Below are 19045 nucleotides of genomic sequence, written 5' to 3' on the forward strand. Positions count from 1 at the left end.
AGACTACATACAATACTATGATTAATATGCTCCAGACAACTGACGACTTACAATATTTACCCCATATTATACTATGTAATTAACTATAACAATGTATACTACTACTAGTTAACCTAGTAGTGGTATGTACTATGCATACTATAATCGGCAAGATAAGATCGGGCCGGCCTAACCAAAAGTCGCGCGATGCCGAGCCCATCCGGGCCCTTTTTTTCCGGTTGCGAATTCCCTTCCACTCCACTCTCCTTTCCCTTCTCACTCCCCTCCACCCACTCACCATCTCCAGTTTTTGGACTTTCTTGCAAGATCTCGCAAAATGTTCTCTAGAACGGCCCAGCCCGCCCGGGTATGTTTACTTTTTTTTTTTATTTTTCTTTCACCCCCTCCCTTCTCCACGAGTGGGAGGGGAAAACCCCTGTCGCGTCGCAAGATCTGTGCTAATCTCGAATTCAGACCCTGCTTCGCAGTGCCTCCGTGGCTTCTACCGTCGGTCGCTCCATGCCCGTGAGATGTACGCTATGCCATTGACTTGAAAAAGTCGAATAAGATCAAACTTTTAAACCTTCCAACTAACGCCTTCTCAGCCTTTGCCAGCGTCCAGTCCGATATCTTCAAGCCTACCAAGTATGGTGGCAAGTACACCGTCACTCTTATTCCCGGTATGCTCGACTATCGCTCAATACTTCCTTCATACTCCATTTCTGCGACTCGATTTTCACTGTTGATTTCTTTTGTCCATTTTTCACAACTGTGTCGGCCCGCATACATTCGATTGGTTACTGATATTTGCCAGGTGACGGAATTGGTGCCGAAGTTGCCGAGTCAGTGAAGACCATCTTCAAGGCCGACAACGTGCCCATTGAGTGGGAGCAGGTCGATGTGAGCGGTGTCGAGACCGGTAACAAGCACTCCGAGGAACTCTTCAAGGAGTCCCTGGCTTCTCTCAAGCGCAACAAGCTCGGTCTGAAGGGTATCCTGCACACTCCCGTCGAGCGCTCGGGCCACCAGTCTTTCAACGTTGCCCTTCGTCAGGAGCTGGATATCTATGCCTCTATCTCTCTGATCAAGAACATCCCCGGTTACGACACCCGCCACAAGGACGTCGACCTTTGCATTATCCGTGAGAACACCGAGGGTGAGTACTCCGGTCTGGAGCACCAGTCCGTGCAGGGTGTTGTCGAGTCCCTGAAGATTATCACTCGCGCCAAGTCCGAGCGCATTGCCAAGTTCGCTTTCAGCTTCGCTCTGGCCAACAACCGCAAGAAGGTCACTTGTATTCACAAGGCCAACATCATGAAGCTTGCCGACGGTCTGTTCCGCAGCACTTTCCACAAGGTTGCCGAGAACTACCCTACCCTTGAGGCCAACGATATGATTGTCGACAACGCCTCCATGCAGGCTGTCTCTCGTCCCCAGCAGTTCGATGTGCTGGTCATGCCTAACCTGTACGGTGGCATTCTGTCCAACGTCGGTGCCGCCCTCGTTGGTGGTCCCGGTGTCGTCCCTGGCTGCAACATGGGTCGTGATGTTGCCGTCTTCGAGCCTGGTTGCCGTCACGTCGGCTTGGACATCAAGGGCAAGGACCAGGCTAACCCCAGCGCCATGATCCTTTCCGGCTCCATGCTCCTCCGCCACCTTGGTCTGGATGACCACGCCAACCGTATCTCCAAGGCGGTCTACGATGTTATCGGCGAAGGGTAAGCATACAAAGAACCTAAATATCAACTCAACCTTGACGTGAAGCGTATCAATGACTAACTTCTCTACAGACAGACACGAACCCGCGACATGGGTGGTCAGGCTACCACTCACGAGTTCACCCGTGCTGTTCTTGACAAGATGGAGGCGTCTCTGTAAATTTCGACCCCGTCGCTTTCCACCATTCCCGCTACGACTGAGGATGTCTCCAATTGATCCCCTTGCGGTTGATCCTGCAGGATATGGGTAGCTTGGCGTTATCCTCAATGATGTATTATCTCTCTTTTTCTATTTGGCTCGCGATGTCCCCTTGGCAAGTTATAGCAATAGACCAACAAACTCTTCTTGTATTCATGAACTTTTGTATGTTGTAAACTATGGCAAATACTTGACAATCGTGCCATAAGGATAAAGTGGGGGTATCGTATCAGTTGTAAAGAGGGTATCGAAGATTGATATGGCCAGATATTACCAGGCCGTTCTTCTCTTTCGACCGGTATACTTCGAATTGTGCTTGACAACCTTACCCTTCCTCTCCTGTTGTTCCTTTTTCTTCATAATCCAAGCACGATCTCCCTTCTTGGGTGGTCTCGCATTATTCACCTCCATGGCCTTTTTCCTCGCATCCAAAACATTCACATCATCCATCCCATTCACAACACCCGTAATATCACCCTGTAATCCACCTCCACCAACAGTAAGAACAAGGTACAATTTACTGTTCTTAGTCCCCGGATCATCTTCAAGCATACCAGCCCCAAATCCAGCCTTAATAGCCGCACCACTAATCATACTCCGCTGAATATCATTCTTAGGATAGAACTGACAAACAGCTCTTCCACCCCTCCGCAAACTCGCATAAAGACCCTCAAAGAACCGCTTCAATCGTCCTTCAGGACTCACATCACTCGTCTCAGCATTACACAACCACTGGATCGCGCTGATGCTAATCGCCGCATCAAACGAACCAGGTCGAAATGGAACTCCTTGCCCAATATCCGCAAGGAATAAATCCCCATCAACTTCCCGCTGTAACGCAACATCCAACATACTCGGCGAAACATCCATTCCAATCCATGTATGCGGACCGCCGTTTTCAGGAGCCTCTTGTGAAAGAATTTCGCCCGATAATCCGGATCCACAACCGACGTCCAGAATGAGAGAAGGAGACTTTAGATCGAGAAGTTCGAGGGCGCGGTAGGTCATATCCGCTTGAATATTGCGGATACGCGAGGAAGTGGTATATTTGCGTGATTCATTGTCGTTATAGAATAGGTCTGGTGGACTGTATACAAAGTCAATTCTCATTCTTTTTCCCTTTTACCTTCCCCATATTCAATCATAGTACAGGCTTCACTTACAGAACATCTTCAGGGCGAGACATGTTGGGCTGGGAGTGTGGAGTTGGTAAACTTTTTTGAACATCGCGACTTTTTTTTTGGGAGTGGGGGGGGGGGAGGATTTTTGCCTGAGGCGGTGACTGACTATCATATCAAACTGTCCTTCTTCCCTTTCGCACTTCACCTTCAAACCATCCAATCCGCCCTTGACAATTCCAACTTTCACTTCGTTATGTGGATATTACCACTGGTAGGGTATCTGGGCGTGATAGTGGGATTTTCATTCCTCACTCTTGCTATTGGTACATCCCCCTCCCCCCAAATCTGTCTACATCCATTCAATACAGTAGTATAACTTCAATACTAATTCTATCACAGCCTCAGGACTCTACTACCTCTCCGAATTAGTCGAAGAACACACCGTTCTCGCCCGTCGCCTTCTAACCCGACTAATCTACGGAATAATCGCAATTCAAATCCTACTCGTGATAATCGATCGATTCCCAATCTCCCTCTCTCTCCTCAGCATCCTATCTCATCTAGTATACGCCAGTAACCTCCGTCGATTCCCAATCGTCAAATTATCCGACCCACTCTTCATTCTATCATGCATCCTCGTCCTCCTAAATCACTGGCTATGGTTCCGCCATTTCTCAAAACCTCCAACTCCCTCCCGACAATCCGATAGTAATTGGCGACAACCATACTCATACAATTACGAAGACATGCCTTCTTTCTCGGAAGTCGCATCATATTTCGGTTTATGCGTTTGGTTAGTTCCATTCGCTCTTTTCGTCAGTTTAAGTGCTGGTGAGAACGTTTTACCTTCCATGGGCTCGGAATATGCGACTGGGGAACGGGCCTCGGCCGGATTAGGACATCGTCGTGGAGTTTCCGATGCTCGATCTAAGAATAAGGGGATGGCTAAGGCACTGGTTGATAATGTTTCTGATTGGGCTCGAGAGAATGGAGAGCTTATGGGATTTTGGAAGAGGGATAGCACCAAACAGTTCTAAAGCAGTCCTTTTAGCGGAAGCATTGTGATATACGAAGGAAATGAATATTAGACTATATTTGAATTACGCATTAATCAAAACATGACTATGACAGAATCTAGAGATATAATACTCCATACATACTTCGTAATGCAATTGAAAGACTCAATCAAATAGATGTAGATTTGTAAAGCTCACAAATACTAGTGACAATTATCGAAATAAAAAAAATGCGCAAGATTGAAGAAACAGAAGCGAAGGAAAGGGGGTATAACGATAAATCAAGAAGATTTCCAACGTCAACAAAGCCCTAAGGCCCTCTCACGACATCCGATATTGCAACGTCATCCTAATTACCATTATCATTAAAAAACATTTCCCTCACGACTCCTTTCCAAGTGGGTAATTTCATCATTTCCGCGTGCAAATTCGTGAATAGTCAATGCCGGGGTTGGGTATAGCTCGAAAAATTCGAAATGGGACAATGCCCCGAGCAAAGAGAACAGGACATTTCAAGAAAAGAAAATGTAGCGAGTGATTGCAAACTTTGGTTTAGCATTGCATGCGTTATTTCATCCTGTCCTGCCGAAGCATTTCATTATCAGGTGATTCTGTTACCGGTGTCAGTATATATCATTTCCCACTGGGGTCTCGTACAGAGTATAGAGAAGAGGGGAGAAATATTTGCTTACAGTTTTCCATGAATAGCATCGAGCTTTCACGTCTCTTTGTCTTGGCTGAACGGGTATCATCTGAACTGGGAGATAACATGCCATTCAACGAACCAAATGGAGCATCCGCTCCATGCTGATTGTAGATATCAGGTCTGGAAGCTTGCTGGTCGTAGCTTGGCTGCATAGATATGAAGCCCGTGTCGTGGGGAGGTCGAGAAGACTCCGCATATGTAGCCGGTGCATCCCCCTGGCCTCTGAATGAAGTTTGATTATATGAGGGAGTAGGAATATCAGAGAACATCTGGTGTCGAGGGGAGCGGACGTCATCTGGTGAGAGACTGTGATCCACAGTCAATTCAACAGACTTTGGTGTAGTACCGGCATCACCAAAGATAGCATCAAAGTCCGTGAGGAACATCGAGAAGACCGGGGCCGGAATATTGAGAGTTGGCGCAAAGACAATTCCGACGTTTCTCACGGTCATTTTGTTGACATCAGAATTGTTAACAATCTCGATGAGAAACAGTGACAAGGCCCGAAGCAAGGAAAGATTGGCTCGCGGTAATCGGTGAATTAGTGCATTAAACGCATAAATCTTCTTCTGACGGTCATCAAGTTCTGTAAAAACAATCGTTAGCCATATTTCTCAAGGTAAAGGGTTGAACATAGTCATACCGAGTACACGAAGGAAATCCAGATGAAGCTCCCGAGTGAGAACAGTTGTGGGAAGCTCGCGTAAATATTGCTTGAAAAGAGAAGCCACGGCATGGACATCGTAATACTGGTCTCCAGCCAGGAAGTCGACATCACCCTCATTATTGAATCGTTCCTTCAGGCCCTTGATCACAACATTGGAGCCACTCAGGCGGAAAATTCCTTCCTCCGACGCTGCGCCCTTGGCATGAAGGTATTCGATGCAACGATAGACAACCGCAGGCAACTCAGCCTCAATACCATGGGGCGAGCAGAATTCTACAGCTTCAGCCAAAGGAATGCCAAATACCGGCCGAACCGGTTCCTTCGGTTCAGATTGAGCAATGTTGCCAGTAGCCGATCCTTCATTGACCTGCGCAGCTAAGTCAAAGGATGACCGTGTACGGAATCCCCAGATACTACGCTTCTTTTCCTTGGTCGAGGTAGGCTTATTGCCCCATGCTCCAACATCTTGAATGACAGAACCGTTGGTGGGACCAGAGATCAATCTCGGAGATTGAGGTGGTTCGGTGACAGCCTGGTTTAGATCACGGAAATCTGTGGACAGAGCCGCTGGAATTCGAGGCGAGCGAGGGGCTTGCTCGAGGGAGGAGCCGAGTATAGGAGGTTCGGCCGCGACGGCATTGTCAAAGCTGAAGCCTTGAACGGAGCCTGGCCCGGCTTCTTGCTCCGGACTGTCAACGCCTCTGCCAGAGCGTTTGCTTCCGTTGTTGGGTTGACTCTTGGGCTTTCCTCCAGTGGGAGCAGGCTGTTTTGCTTGAGCTTGTGGCTGTTGCTTGGAAGAGCTATTGCCTCGGCTGTCATTGTCAGAGGATGGGCTTTCCACATACGCCATCAAGGCATCTACCCAAGTATCACGCTCCTCATCACTCTCGGCACAGAGAACATGGCGAACAAGTGCAGACGAATCTTTCTTCTTTGGCTCAAGAATCAGGAATGCATGACGGTATTGGTTATCAGAATCTTCCTCCGACCCTGGAGAAGACTGGTTCTGCATGCTGGAATGCTGTGACTGCTTGCCAATCTGTGCATGATTGAGTCTGATAGTGCCCATGTGTGGGCCACCAGGAGACTCAAAGTATTTGAGTTCAGGTCCATGGAGTGTGAAATAGCGTGCTTTCCAGCCGCCGAAATTCTTGCCTCGCTTGGTGAGGTAGCCCTCTTTTCGAGGCTTGCCATCTGGACCACGGGGCATATCTGGCTTTGTTTGCCCATGACCCTTCGCCAGGCTACTTTCATCGTCTCGGGGCTCGATCGCATCATTGGTCAAAAATTGACAAACAACCAATGCTGCTTTTTCATCCATGGGTGTGTCCAAGAGGCTATCAAAGTATAAGTTTAATGCAACTCGTCGCGCATCAACCTTTGCAGGGGAATGGCCGCTGAAAATAGATCTATCGGGTAGCTTTCCAGAGAAGGTTGCCAATTGGCGAATCTGCTGATCAAGCTGCGGCAGAGAGGCAATCACCTTTTCAACTCGCCACAGTTCGGCCATTTCAGACCGAGAAATAACGCTCAAAGTGAATACAGGTTCTTCATCCAGTGGTTTAGATACCATGTAGCTATTCCGCGAAGGTCGAAGGCGAGAAGATGACACTCGAACCTGAATCACAGGAAGGGCATTAGGTGGAAGCAAAAGGCCAGGATACTCGTCAGACACAAGTCCCTGGTAAATGGTTGTTTCCGGAAATTGAGGAGATCGGGGACTATCAATTTTGACTGTAGGGTCAATTATTGGAATTGAACCTACAGGCCTGCTAGTCGAAAGTCCCATTTCCCCTGGCTGGAACGGAGCAGGTTGATTGTGATTGGGCCCTCGAGGAGAAAGAGGAAGGCCGGACTGGTTAAATCCTGCTGCTACAGGACTAGTCATATCTCTCGGCATTCGTGGTAGAGGTGAATTGATAGGCCGGTCTTCCGGCCGTGGGCTCAACGGTAAGCCGGGACTCTTTGGCATAGATGCACCAGGGCGTCCCGATGACCCTTGGTTGAGCCGTGAGTTCAGGATTGATCCCATAGATCCAGGGCCAGGGCCACCAACAGTCGGAGGCGATCTTGATGCCATTTCACGAGAATTATTTGCCGAGCTGGCAGTATCGCGTGAGCTATTCGAGACCGGAGCTTCATACATGCTTTCAGCCGCAGCCTCTGTGGTTTCCAGTTCCCTGTCTAAAGCAGCTTCTCGATCTCGATCGTCCTCCTCGCGGGTCTTCCTCCTCCCACGTTCCGCACTTAGTCTTTCACCCTCTGCAGAATCACCATAATCCGAATCCGAATCCGATTCGGCGAGTTCTAACCGAACGTCGCCTGAGCGAAGATTCAAAGGTGCAGGCGGTGGTTTGCGGTTTGGCTGTGGAAGTCTCTGATTATCACCGGTGACTGGAGAAGACGCGTCTCTTGAAGCGCCGAAGCCTGAATCGCTGGGGAATGAGACTGTGGCAGTCTGGCTACCTGTTGCGTCTTTCGGTGCCTCTGGAGCTTGGCCGGCAGGTAAATAGTCACTAGTGGGCACAACAGTTCGTGGAACCGAGGATTCGGCGACAGGGACTGGCGGGGTAGAGTCCTGAAGCTCTTGGAATTTCTTTTTATATCGTTCTTTCTCCTTAAAAGCGCGCTCCAGATCCTTATTTAGACCCAAGATCAATGTTCGCTGTTTATCGACCAACTTCCACAACTGTGAATTCTGGGAAGCTGCTTGGTGTTTCTCCTTCAGCAAGTGTACAATCACTGCTTCCGCAGAACCCGCAGCATTAATGAGATTTGCAATATCCGCTGGACTCAAAGAATTTGCGTCAAATGTCGATTTTTGAGACGCGGAGGACAAGGACGAAATCGCGGAGTCAATCGAGGAGGTACGCGGCATGACGCGGTGCGTTGGGCGTTCCCCAGGCGCCGACACGACGGAGCTCACAGACGACGTTGCGGAACGATCGGGCTCGGCCATGCCAGGCGGTTTTGCAATATTGCCATCCCCAGACCTGGCGGTAATATCTGACGACCCTGTACTTGACATATCGGGTGATGGTGAAGAAGTATGAGGGGGGTTGGAAGGCGGCGCAGGGAAAGTCGCATTGGCTAGACGAGAGATGGGTGAGCGATTTTGAAACGGAGACTGATTTGCGCTAGATCGTGGAGAGAGCGGACTCTGAGAAACAGGAGATTCGTCGTGACGGTAAGATTGTTGAAGAGAGCTGGTATGCAATGGCGACGGTGAGATATGACGGGCGCCACGAGGTCCAGGGCGCGCAGTCACCTCTGCACGAGAACTCAGATAATCTCGAGGAATAATACCACTATTCACAGGTGAATATGTAGGAGGCTGGTTTCTCGTTTGTACTGAAATGTCTTCCTCATTGCCTCGCTGCTGCGACATGATTCAGCGATCAGCATCAGAGGGGGGGGTTCTCCGGGGAGGACGAAGGGGGGGGGCGTGTGTTTAAGTCTGGGGGGGTTGGGAGTTAAGTTGCTTGAGTTGGAAAGGTAAAAGGCGGGGAGTTCGGAAGTTGAATGTTTCGTAAATTCACAAAAGAAGGCTATTTCAGCCGACAAAAGCTGGGGGTTGTATAAATCCCAGCGATGGTGGGAGGTGGAAAAAAAAGGGGGGGAAGGAAGGAAGTGAAGTTCGCGGTGATTCTCTCTTTAGTCTCGAGTTTGGTGGTGGAGCCAACGACGATCGTTCATTGACAGGTAAAACCGGGAATGGGCGAAATGAGAGTGATCCACCTGGAAGAGATTGCTCTTTAGTTTAATGAGATTGAAGGGACTATGATAGATGTGGATTGGGAATTAGGGGGGTTCCTATATATTGCTAATATAAACAGCACTAGGAAGTATAAGCATCATGATGTAGCTATAAACTATCAAGTATCATGAACTACAGTTAGTACTTGGATATAGCTAGATATAGTTAATTATAGACCATATTCTATTCACGCATGTCGGATCTAGTTCTCCACGAGCTTGACCAGGATCTACAAAGAGATCATTTACACAAAGACAGGCCCACGAGGTGCTCAGTGCGAAAGTTTTGCACAATGGGGATAAGGTCCGAGCATCACCACGAGATCCCTGGCGGAACACCCCTTGTAGCTTAACTTAAAAATAGTGAATAGCAGAAGAAAACAGAAGTTGAGAATATTTCAAGATCGAAATGGAGAAAAGGGAAGTGAGAAAAATAGGATCAAACGTATGCTTTCCGACTCCGCCAGATGCAAATAAAAACAGTAGGCTATGATACAGAACTTCCAAACTCCAGCAAGACAAGACAGGCTTTGGAAGTTTGGGGGGTAGGGGGATGAAATGGAGCAAAAATTCCCCAGAATTTACAAATGATCATGCGATGTTGCCTGCCATCCCCATGAAGATAGCCTGAGCAGCCAGTTGAAGAGACCAGAATCCGACCTTTTTGAACCGTCGTTTGCGTGCTTGATCGTCTACCACATCACGAGCGAACGCATCGTAAGTCTAAGGAGTGAGTTAGTACAGGTTCGAAATTGAATTATACAAAGTAGAGATATAGAGAGTGATAGCTTACCGCCGCAGACAAATCATCCATCAAGGCACTGTCAAAGATGGTCCAGCTACCGTCAAAGTCACCAACGCGCTTGACCAACCGGCAATTAATGGGAATAAAGGTACGTTTCGAATTAATGTATGCCACGATAGGTCGAATGAGGGCATTGTTAATGTAAGAGAGGTCACGGGTGAAGATGGGAACCACGGCCCGTACATTATTCAGATGGACCCGCATGTCCATTGCAAGAAGTCGTTTATCAACATCAGACATGTTTTCGGGATCGGAATGGAGTCGTTGTGACACTGGTTCGGAATATTGGTTCGTGGTAACGGTGGCTTCGAGCCGATCATAGAAGTCAGTCATCACCTTTGCCAGACTCTCGTCATTATCGGCTGGGAACATGATATCGGCCACAATATCCACCGTGCCTTCGTGAATCCATGAGAATGGACCTTGTACGCCTCGATTTAGATGGTCAATATTCAGCCCATCCACACGAATTCGACTATGCTTCTTCCACGGGCTAGATTTTCCATCTTCTTCGGTACCTTCGTCTAACCGGGCCCCAGTGAAGCCATGGGTCTGGCGTGGGTGAATCGTGAAGAGAGAATTATCGAAAGACCCAGACATCATGTTGGCAGAGAGAAAATCGTAGAATAGCCACTGTTTCCGTAATTGCGGGAGATCGCAGGAGAAGATGCTGACAGAGAAAGGGCGGAAATCATCTGGTTGATAGACAGAAACGAGGACATCATGCATCTTGAACGAGTCAATCTCAAAGTCCCCGGGGTTATGTTCATGTCGATAAGATTTGGGATCGAGGTCCTCTTCCGGCCAGAAAACGTGGCGACGATCAACAACTCCGCGAATGCCTTTCACTTCCACATCACGAAGTAGTCCTTTTCCATTAAGCCATTTCGTAAAAGACAAAGTAACGTTGACAGTTTCAATGGAGAGATCGAATTGTGTATAATTTGTATCCTCCTCTTCGGTCAATGTTGAATCTTCAGGTAATGGTTCGCCCCGAGCCGCGGCTGCAGCCGCTGCCGCCGCAGTTTTCGGGGAGCCTTTGCTAACATGCCCAGTACCCTGACCAGGTCGTCTTGATACAAACACATTCTTAAATGTGATGACGCCACCTCGCCACTTGGGCACGATGGCAGATTCGAAGACTACCTTGGCCCCAGAAGATTTAGTAAGATAGTTACCTACCCAACCAGCCAGAGTTTCTGAAAATGCATTTATTAGATAAAGAAAGCAAACAATAATGAAATCCATCATTTGGAGAAACAAAACATACCTTGTGCAAATACCGTGTTGATAGCTAAGATGAGAAGAGAGAAGAAGGTCGTCGTCCCCACTACGACCCATACAACATGACCCAACAGAACCCATGAAAAGAGGGCTGTTATCTCGTCCAAGTTGAACGGTCGTACACTTCTGATAGAGAACCACTTGAATCTTACTTTCAGCCGAGACCAAAAGCCTGTAGCAGCAGCCAGAAGTTCTTCCTTGGTTGGACGATGAAGATGCGGCATATGGGGAAGACGATCCATTAAGTGGCGATTTGAAGGTGCGAAATGAGGTGGGTTTGAATGATTTGTAGAAGATTGATTAGGAATATTATCGGACTTTGTGAAATTCGTTGGTTTTTGTTGGTCATTAGATTGATTCTGGGAGTCATCGACCGCGTCTTTCCCCCGACTCGACTCATTGGGCGTATGTACGGCTCGTTTCCAAACATATTGTGTCGCTAATTTCTTGGAAGGGAGGATACACGCTACACTCGACTCTGCAGCGGAAGATGTAGGAGAGATGCCGAGTACAAAGAATCCTCCGGAAGCAAATCGTCTTGTAAGATAAGTCTGTCTCGCTGACTGTGTTGATAACCGTCGACCAGCGAAAAAACGAGTCAATCGATTTCCTTGACGATACCTCTGTCGCAATCCCACTAGGACGTACACGACCCAAGAAGGGCGTTGCTGTCTCCCATAAATGGGCATACAGCCGGCGACCGAAGTTGGCGGACATCGTTTCCCTTCACATCCTGGGTTTCATGGAGGATGGGAAGTTGGAACTGCCGAAGCTCTGCGGATGATGAAATCGTATGTTTGCACTGTTTGCACCGAAAAATCTCGCCGCCCACAACTTTCTTCCGGGAGGGGCCTGATAAATTCTACGATAACAAAGTCCTCGTGGATATTTTTTGATAATTTTTTTTTGGTCAGCAGAACAATCATTATGCCTGCCCCAACTGCTCTTCGCCAACCGGTGGATACTCCTGAAATTCAGGCCACCCCTACTATGGGTATGTTGGAACGAGAAAACAAAAAGAGGTTGTAAGGCCGATAGTGTATCTGATGAGACTAACGCTTCATAGCCCAGGATGATGAAGTCTTGATTGATGCCCAAGCGACGAACGAGCCGGATGTTTCCAATCCGGTGGACTCGACAGGCGACAATGAAATGCGCATTGACGAGGAAGGACGTCCTTTATTCACACCCGCACAGGATACCCAAGCCGCGTATCGAGTTGAGAACCGCAAGGTCCCTGTGCCGCCTCATCGCATGACACCACTGAAGGCAAACTGGACCAAGATCTGCCCACCTATTGTCGAACATCTCAAGTTGCAGGTGCGCATGAACGTGAAGAGCCGGGCTGTCGAACTGCGAACCTCCAAATTCACCACCGATGTGGGTGCCCTGCAAAAGGGAGCTGATTTCATCCGTGCTTTTACCTACGGTTTTGATATCGACGATGCTATTGCTCTGCTTCGTCTGGATGATCTTTACATCGAAACATTTGAGATCAAGGATGTAAAGACATTGAATGGGGAACATCTTGGTCGTGCGATCGGTCGTATTGCTGGAAAGGATGGCAAGACTAAGTTTGCGATTGAAAATGCTAGTCGTACTCGAGTGGTGCTTGCAGACCAGAAGATCCATATTCTGGGCGGTTTCAAGAATATTCACATTGCGCGGGAGGCCATTGTCAGCTTGATTCTGGGTAGCCCTCCGGTAAGTCATGCGCATCACCAAGGCTATACATTTCTTCTTTTTTCTAACTTGTCAATAGGGCAAGGTGTATGGCAACCTTCGAACAGTTGCTTCTCGCATGAAGGAACGATTCTGATTTCTATGAATTTCAAACAATTCCCGGCATGGTATTGGCGTTTAGGAGTATCCCAATTGGGATACCTTTTTTCTTTCTTCATATTTTAAATAGTTATACGGCTGCCACGAAGGCTTGACGACATCAAGATATCAACTGTCTACAGTACAGTAAACCACAGAAAAGAATTTCATTTTACATTTCTTCAATTGGTCATTCAAAGGGCTGTAAATGGTCATATTAGAAGGCTATCGTAAACGAAACCCGCTTTAATCCTTTTTCAGCGGGTGGAAAACTTCCTCAATTCCGTCCTTGGTCGCAATCAACATTTGCAAGTTATCGCCAACCTCGATATGACGTTCGACAGCCGATGTGAACGCATCTCTGACAAGCTGTTTAACATGGTCTTGGGGCAGGGGCTCAGGCTTCTTGGCCTCAAGCGCATGCCCCTCTCCGCTTCCGGGAATGTATTGATTCTTGAAGTTGACCTGATTGTCCAGGAAAGGCATGATCAGACTAGCTGCCGCACCCGCCGCACGGCATTGTTCCCTCTCGTAAGAGCCCACGGGATCGTAGCTGTACAGGGCACCCTTGCCCTCCTCATCCAAACCAGCCAGGATAGCGGTCACATAGTAGGGGAAAAACCGCTTCTGGTATAGAATTGTTGACAATCGCTGGGCACAAGCTGAAACCGACATACGCTTTCCGTGCTGGTACTTGTACATCTTCACAATCGAGTCCAATCGTTCTTTCAGGGCATTTCCGTCCGCAGCGAAACCGACAACGGACAAAATGATGTGAGCTCCTTCACCAGTCTCGGCATCACCGCCGATCTTGAAGACTTTGGGAACCATGCGAGAGTTGATATTGTAGCCGGATGTGGATCGAGTATCACCAGCGAGAATAGCGAAGTCAGAACCTGTGATTCCCAGAGTCGAGCCTCCGTTGTCGGTATATCTGCAAGAATTTTATTAGCCAATGTCTTTCAGTTTCCCCGCCTTGAGGTTTGGTTTCACTTACGGGTAGAATCCATGTTGCTTGACAGGAGCTGCTGCTGCTTGAGAGAAGGAGTATCCGACGGTCTCGCCGCGAGCTGAACGATCCAAAAGAGATGCCATCTTAAAAGGCCAGTGGCTTGTGAGTTTGCGTCTATATGAGAGGTTCGGATACAAGAGGGTTGAAATGAAGAAAAAGGGGCAGTTGGAGATCGTAGGTCAATTCGTTGATGGAATGGAAGCAATGAGGTCTGGTGTCTGACGCGGTGCTTGTAGCTGCCTTTGGCTTACGTAACCCGCCAGCTCCCTTCACGCCGCGGCGCTTGGCAATGCAAGCTCCAAACGGATATTCACTTCAAGCTAAGCCGGTGTATAGACTAATCCTGGCAATTCCTCTTTTCGTATTAAAGGATTGTTCGCTTATATCACGCGCTCTCGACATATTTGGGGAAATCAAAGTAGTCTATTGAGCCTTCGTCAACCATCATGCTTGATCTCGGTGCTTATGATAGCAGCAGCGAGGAGGAGACACAAGCTCCTCCTCAAGCAAAGGTATGATAACCAAAGAAGTGTATACTTGGATAATTGCTAAACAAAAGTACAGGAACCGACGCAAGAGCCTCCGGCAAAGCCGGCGCAAATCGACCAGAAAGATGAAGGTAATTGATTAATCCTATTCAAGACCTGCGAATTGCTTTCTCCCTTCTGACGCCACCTTTTTGATAGATGAAAAACCCGCGACAAATACACAGGACCAAAAGCAACCAAATAACCCTCAAAGCGAACCTCTTAGTGGTCCAGCGCTTGGCCCGGCTTCAGGACCAGCACCACCACCTCTTGAAAGTGTACAATCGCCCAATGACCAACCCTTGGGTGGCCGCTCTTCACCCTTCTCAGCTTCTCGCGCTTTAATCCAAGACCTTACTTTACCTCCTGTGCCTAATCTGGATATCCCACCTTCTCCTCCGGGATCTCCAAACCCCGCCGCGAACGCCAAATTCGAGCATTTCCTTTCCCTGAAGAAACAGGGTGTGCACTTTAATTCGAAGCTTGCCAGTTCCTCTTCACTCAAGAATCCCAGTCTTTTGAAGAAGATGATGGAACATGCTGGTATCAACGAACAATCGCAATACAATACATCATTACCTGCTGAAATATGGGATATTTCTAGTCTTCCTCAATGGGGCTTTAAGGAGGAGCTCCTTCGGACTCAGCAAGATGCACGTCAGAGACAAGAGGAGAAAAACTCATCAGGTCAAAGGTCCGCTGTTGAATTTGTATCTGGCTCAGGTTCGGAGTCTAGGAAAAGACCTCATCCATGAAAAAGTCCTACAGTTGGTTTACACCGATTTGAACAACTTTCGCAGCAAATCAGTTCGGGTTACTTGGAATGTTCGAACAAGCTATTCCTGGGAATGCCAACCTCTGGCAACAGCTGTCACAATGAAGCCACTCCTCATACAAAGGGGGGTTTCTTCGTCCTCTTCCGGCCTTATATACTCCCAAGTCCCGGTTTATATTTTAAGGCTATCGCGGGCTACGCGGTTCGGAAAGTATACAGTTGAAGAAAGTCAAAGGGCTGGTAATGGTATAGTACGAAATATATGGTATCGCAGAGTGAAACAGCAAACGTTATATATCAACCTCCTCCTCCACCGCCACCACCACCACCACCACCACTACTATTACGCCGCCTTATCCTCTCATATTGGCCCACACACGAATTGATGACCATGATATCAAAATCTTGTCCAAAGTCCGCCTTGATCTCAAGCACTCCACACTTAGAGAATGAAATTTCGCGATTGAAGACAGCCACAACATTGCCCGTCTTCTCATCCACCAATTTGAAATTCCGCATACTCGCTTTGAGAGGCGCAGAGCCCTCCGCTGCCTCAGTATGCGTTCGTTTCCAAAGGAATGCCCTTCTCTCATTGTAACCGGGCTGGTGTTTATCAGGAACCTTCATTGAAAATCGCAGTTTCGAATGTAGAGAGCCGTGACTGATCATGTCTTCCCACTGAACATTTCTCAAATCGCCCGGGTCACCAAGGGCTAGCTTGTAATGGCGCGAGAGTTTGAGGAATTTACACGCTGCTACAATGGGTGCGTCGGGACTGTCGCCCGCGTGCATAGTCATATCGGGCTTATTTATTCCGAAAACTGAGACCTTGGTGTAGTACAGCATTCGATCATCGTCTGTTTTAACCTCGTAATGCATATGAAAGGCGGGTCGACTGATGCGATATAAACGGGAGGGTTGTCCTTGTCGACTCGGTTCGGGATCTGTAGATGGGATTGCTGCGGCCATCATGGAAGTAGAGATGGTGGGAAGGAAAAACAAATAAAAAGGCCTCGCAAGAAAGTTCCCTGTTATATATGATGCCCACTAAATACCACGGTTTCCAGATGATCGTCGGGCACATAAGAAAGTTTCTATGGAGGCTGAGCAAGTGGGTGGCCCAAAATAATTACTGGCGAATACGAAGATCTCCAGGAAGAGTAAGTCGAGAATAGACGACGAGCGTAGAAAGGATCAGGCATAATCAAAATGATATCCTTGCATCCAGTACTCTGTATTGTATTTCATAACTTGTAGAAATTATACAAATGAACAACTTGGCCATATCGTTGCCCGACCTAAACAGCGTAAACGCGCGACTGGCGGCTGGCGGCTGCTGAATAAGCCACAGAGCTCCGTCAGCTCGCCTGCCTGCGCGACCCAAGCCGAAGCTCCATCGTCATCGTTCAATCTCTCCAATCTCCCCAACCCTCGTCTTCTCTTTAATTACTCCGATTTACCTCTTGAGTCCTTTCTCTCTCAAACAATCTCACAATGAATCACTTTCCGGAAGCCTGGGGCCGAGTACGTACAGCTATCCCCCTCTAAATCCCGCCGTCCATTTGGCTAACCCAATCCTACAGCCCAGAGACGATGTCTACGGAGCATACAACCCATCATATCTTCAAACAAGCGGCCCCAAGGCCCATACGTCATCCCCAGCAGTGACAGGAACCTCTGTGATTGGCGTGAAGTTTAACGGTGGTGTCGCTCTGGCTACTGACAACCTAGGTGAGGATCACCGAATCTCGCTTGCCAACCACCTTCCATCTTCTGTCAACACACCACTGATTCATCTCCTTATCATAATATAGCCTCCTACGGATCCCTCGCCCGTTTCACAGACGTCAAGCGTCTCCGCGTATTTGGCGAGAACGCCATCGTCGGTTTCGGCGGTGATGTCTCCGACATGCAATACATCGACCGACTCCTCGAATCCATCGATATCCGCGAGAACTATTCCAGCCACGGCAACATGCTCAATGCCAAGAACCTGCACACTTACCTTTCCAAGGTCTTCTATAAACGCCGTTCCGAATTCAACCCACTTTGGAACCACGTTCTGGTTGCCGGCTACGATGGGGATGGCCAACCTTTCCTGAGCTCGGCGGATTTGTTGGGCACTACCTTCTCTGCGCCACACCTGGCTACCGGATTTGGTGCTCACCTTGCTGTTCCGATTCTTCGACGCTTGTTCCCGGATGAGACGCCGCTGGAGGAAGTGAGCAAGGAACAGGCTATTGATGCGTTAAAGCAGTGTCTCAAGGTACTGTTCTACCGAGACGCGCGGAGTCTGGATAAATACTCGATAGCAGTTATTACCAAGGACGGCATTGATCTGAAGGAGAACGAGCAGATCGAGGGCCAGAGCTGGGCTTTTGCCGAGAGGGTCAAGGGATATGGAGCACAGACAAAGTAGATCTACATGACATGTCTTTTCTTTTATCTCCTATTATTTTGTCTTAAGTTTCTTATACGAAGAGCCCTTTCAATACGAATTGACTAGGTTGATGATTTAGAATTTTATCTCAAAGTAGTATATACAATATACAAGTGAAATCATCTAGAGCTTAGGGACGGGTTTTTCAAAGACCACCCGGTTAACGCATGAACCAACACCCTCCAATGAAACCTCTACATTATCACCATCCTTCAACCAGAGATTGGGCTTGCGACCCATACCAACACCTTGTGGACTATTTTTGTCAGCATACATACATAGACGCCTTTGGGAAGAAAGACGAATATACTCACGTTCCAGTAAAGATCAGGTCACCCGGCAGGAGAGTCGTACCCTGCGACAAAAAGGCAATTGTCTGAGCCACACCAAAAATCATATCCTTAGTCGAAGACGACTGCACCTGCTTTCCATTCAAAGTCGTCGAGATATGCAGGGCATTCGGATCAGTAATAATCTTCGACGAAACAATTCCCGGACCAAACGGTGCCCATCCATCAAATCCCTTACCCAACCCCCACTGACCACCACCTCTCTTAATCTGCCAATCTCGATGCGAGACATCGTTTCCAATCGCATACCCAAACACATACTCTAACGCTTTACTCTCAGGAACATTCTTCGCCTCCTTCCCGACAACAATCACAAGTTCACACTCATAATCCAACCCCTCCCCTTCCTGCGCAATCTGCGAAATAGGAATATCATCCGTCGGTCCAGCGATAGAAGTCACAGGCTTGAAGAAAAGGACTGGGTATTTGGGAATAGGAAGGTTGGATTCCTTGGCATGTTGTTCGTAGTTTAATCCTAGACATCGAACGGTACCGATATCCTGACGAGCCAAAGGAGCTAACAACATCCTGACCTCCGCAATCTGCTCTGTAATGCGATACTGGCCAAATATATCGCCTTGAATGACTTTGGCTTGGGTGACTTGAGCAATGTCATCGGTACCAGCGGGGAGGATAGCATCGCCGTAGTAAATTTGACCATCCTTCGCTAAGAATCGAACCAGACGCTATCAGAATTAGCCAATATCATCAACAAGTAGGTACTTCAAGAATCATACTGAGAAGGAAGCCATTCTGTAATTGTATAGAAGCTATAGCAGGGGATAAGTAATGATGATGAAATGAATTGATGGAGAACCCACAAGTTATAAAGCCTAACCCCCCCCCCTAAGAAGATAAGCAAGTTTCTC

At 48.1% G+C, this 19045-nt stretch overlaps 11 protein-coding genes across 11 annotated transcripts; 5 read left to right on the forward strand and 6 right to left on the reverse strand.

Moving 5' to 3' along the window:
- Positions 1 to 316: 316 nt before the first annotated feature.
- On the forward strand, positions 317 to 1857 carry N7469_011153 (isocitrate dehydrogenase (NAD(+)) IDH1; the record flags this gene model as incomplete). Its single annotated transcript, XM_056650058.1, has 5 exons — positions 317 to 346; positions 454 to 511; positions 585 to 659; positions 794 to 1697; positions 1770 to 1857. The coding sequence occupies 5 exons, from the start codon at positions 317 to 319 to the stop codon at positions 1855 to 1857; spliced, it is 1155 nt and encodes a 384-aa protein (XP_056495122.1).
- A 309-nt stretch (positions 1858 to 2166) lies between these two features.
- On the reverse strand, positions 2167 to 3082 carry N7469_011154 (18S rRNA methyltransferase BUD23; the record flags this gene model as incomplete). Its single annotated transcript, XM_056650059.1, has 2 exons — positions 2167 to 2983; positions 3060 to 3082. The coding sequence occupies 2 exons, from the start codon at positions 3080 to 3082 to the stop codon at positions 2167 to 2169; spliced, it is 840 nt and encodes a 279-aa protein (XP_056495123.1).
- A 188-nt stretch (positions 3083 to 3270) lies between these two features.
- N7469_011155 (uncharacterized protein) lies at positions 3271 to 4054 on the forward strand (the record flags this gene model as incomplete). The annotated part of the gene is made up of 2 exons (XM_056650060.1): positions 3271 to 3340; positions 3417 to 4054. The coding sequence occupies 2 exons, from the start codon at positions 3271 to 3273 to the stop codon at positions 4052 to 4054; spliced, it is 708 nt and encodes a 235-aa protein (XP_056495124.1).
- Positions 4055 to 4666: 612 nt separating this feature from the next.
- N7469_011156 (GTPase-activating protein BEM3) lies at positions 4667 to 8794 on the reverse strand (the record flags this gene model as incomplete). Its single annotated transcript, XM_056650061.1, has 2 exons — positions 4667 to 5325; positions 5383 to 8794. The coding sequence occupies 2 exons, from the start codon at positions 8792 to 8794 to the stop codon at positions 4667 to 4669; spliced, it is 4071 nt and encodes a 1356-aa protein (XP_056495125.1).
- Positions 8795 to 9753: 959 nt separating this feature from the next.
- N7469_011157 (mitochondrial distribution and morphology protein) lies at positions 9754 to 11940 on the reverse strand (the record flags this gene model as incomplete). The annotated part of the gene is made up of 3 exons (XM_056650062.1): positions 9754 to 9885; positions 9956 to 11166; positions 11238 to 11940. 3 exons carry the CDS (start codon positions 11938 to 11940, stop codon positions 9754 to 9756), a joined length of 2046 nt encoding a protein of 681 aa, XP_056495126.1.
- Positions 11941 to 12178: 238 nt separating this feature from the next.
- Positions 12179 to 13070, forward strand: N7469_011158 (pre-rRNA-processing protein PNO1; the record flags this gene model as incomplete). The annotated part of the gene is made up of 3 exons (XM_056650063.1): positions 12179 to 12245; positions 12318 to 12955; positions 13014 to 13070. The coding sequence occupies 3 exons, from the start codon at positions 12179 to 12181 to the stop codon at positions 13068 to 13070; spliced, it is 762 nt and encodes a 253-aa protein (XP_056495127.1).
- A 248-nt stretch (positions 13071 to 13318) lies between these two features.
- On the reverse strand, positions 13319 to 14167 carry prs3 (proteasome core particle subunit beta 6; the record flags this gene model as incomplete). The annotated part of the gene is made up of 2 exons (XM_056650064.1): positions 13319 to 14006; positions 14070 to 14167. 2 exons carry the CDS (start codon positions 14165 to 14167, stop codon positions 13319 to 13321), a joined length of 786 nt encoding a protein of 261 aa, XP_056495128.1.
- Positions 14168 to 14530: 363 nt separating this feature from the next.
- N7469_011160 (HCNGP domain-containing protein) lies at positions 14531 to 15366 on the forward strand (the record flags this gene model as incomplete). The annotated part of the gene is made up of 3 exons (XM_056650065.1): positions 14531 to 14596; positions 14649 to 14703; positions 14771 to 15366. The coding sequence occupies 3 exons, from the start codon at positions 14531 to 14533 to the stop codon at positions 15364 to 15366; spliced, it is 717 nt and encodes a 238-aa protein (XP_056495129.1).
- A 317-nt stretch (positions 15367 to 15683) lies between these two features.
- Positions 15684 to 16355, reverse strand: N7469_011161 (uncharacterized protein; the record flags this gene model as incomplete). The annotated part of the gene is made up of 1 exon (XM_056650066.1): positions 15684 to 16355. The coding sequence occupies one exon, from the start codon at positions 16353 to 16355 to the stop codon at positions 15684 to 15686; it is 672 nt and encodes a 223-aa protein (XP_056495130.1).
- Positions 16356 to 16880: 525 nt separating this feature from the next.
- Positions 16881 to 17805, forward strand: pre4 (proteasome core particle subunit beta 7; the record flags this gene model as incomplete). Its single annotated transcript, XM_056650067.1, has 3 exons — positions 16881 to 16910; positions 16970 to 17117; positions 17201 to 17805. 3 exons carry the CDS (start codon positions 16881 to 16883, stop codon positions 17803 to 17805), a joined length of 783 nt encoding a protein of 260 aa, XP_056495131.1.
- A 144-nt stretch (positions 17806 to 17949) lies between these two features.
- On the reverse strand, positions 17950 to 18928 carry N7469_011163 (fumarylacetoacetate hydrolase family protein; the record flags this gene model as incomplete). Its single annotated transcript, XM_056650068.1, has 3 exons — positions 17950 to 18082; positions 18141 to 18862; positions 18914 to 18928. The coding sequence occupies 3 exons, from the start codon at positions 18926 to 18928 to the stop codon at positions 17950 to 17952; spliced, it is 870 nt and encodes a 289-aa protein (XP_056495132.1).
- Between the last annotated feature and the right edge of the window lie 117 nt (positions 18929 to 19045).

This window comes from Penicillium citrinum (genome assembly GCF_028827155.1).
Source record: "Penicillium citrinum strain IBT 23319 chromosome Unknown utg000010l:1.0-1229701.0:1.0-1230130.0, whole genome shotgun sequence".
In the NCBI taxonomy this organism is placed as follows: Eukaryota; Fungi; Ascomycota; class Eurotiomycetes; order Eurotiales; family Aspergillaceae; genus Penicillium; species Penicillium citrinum.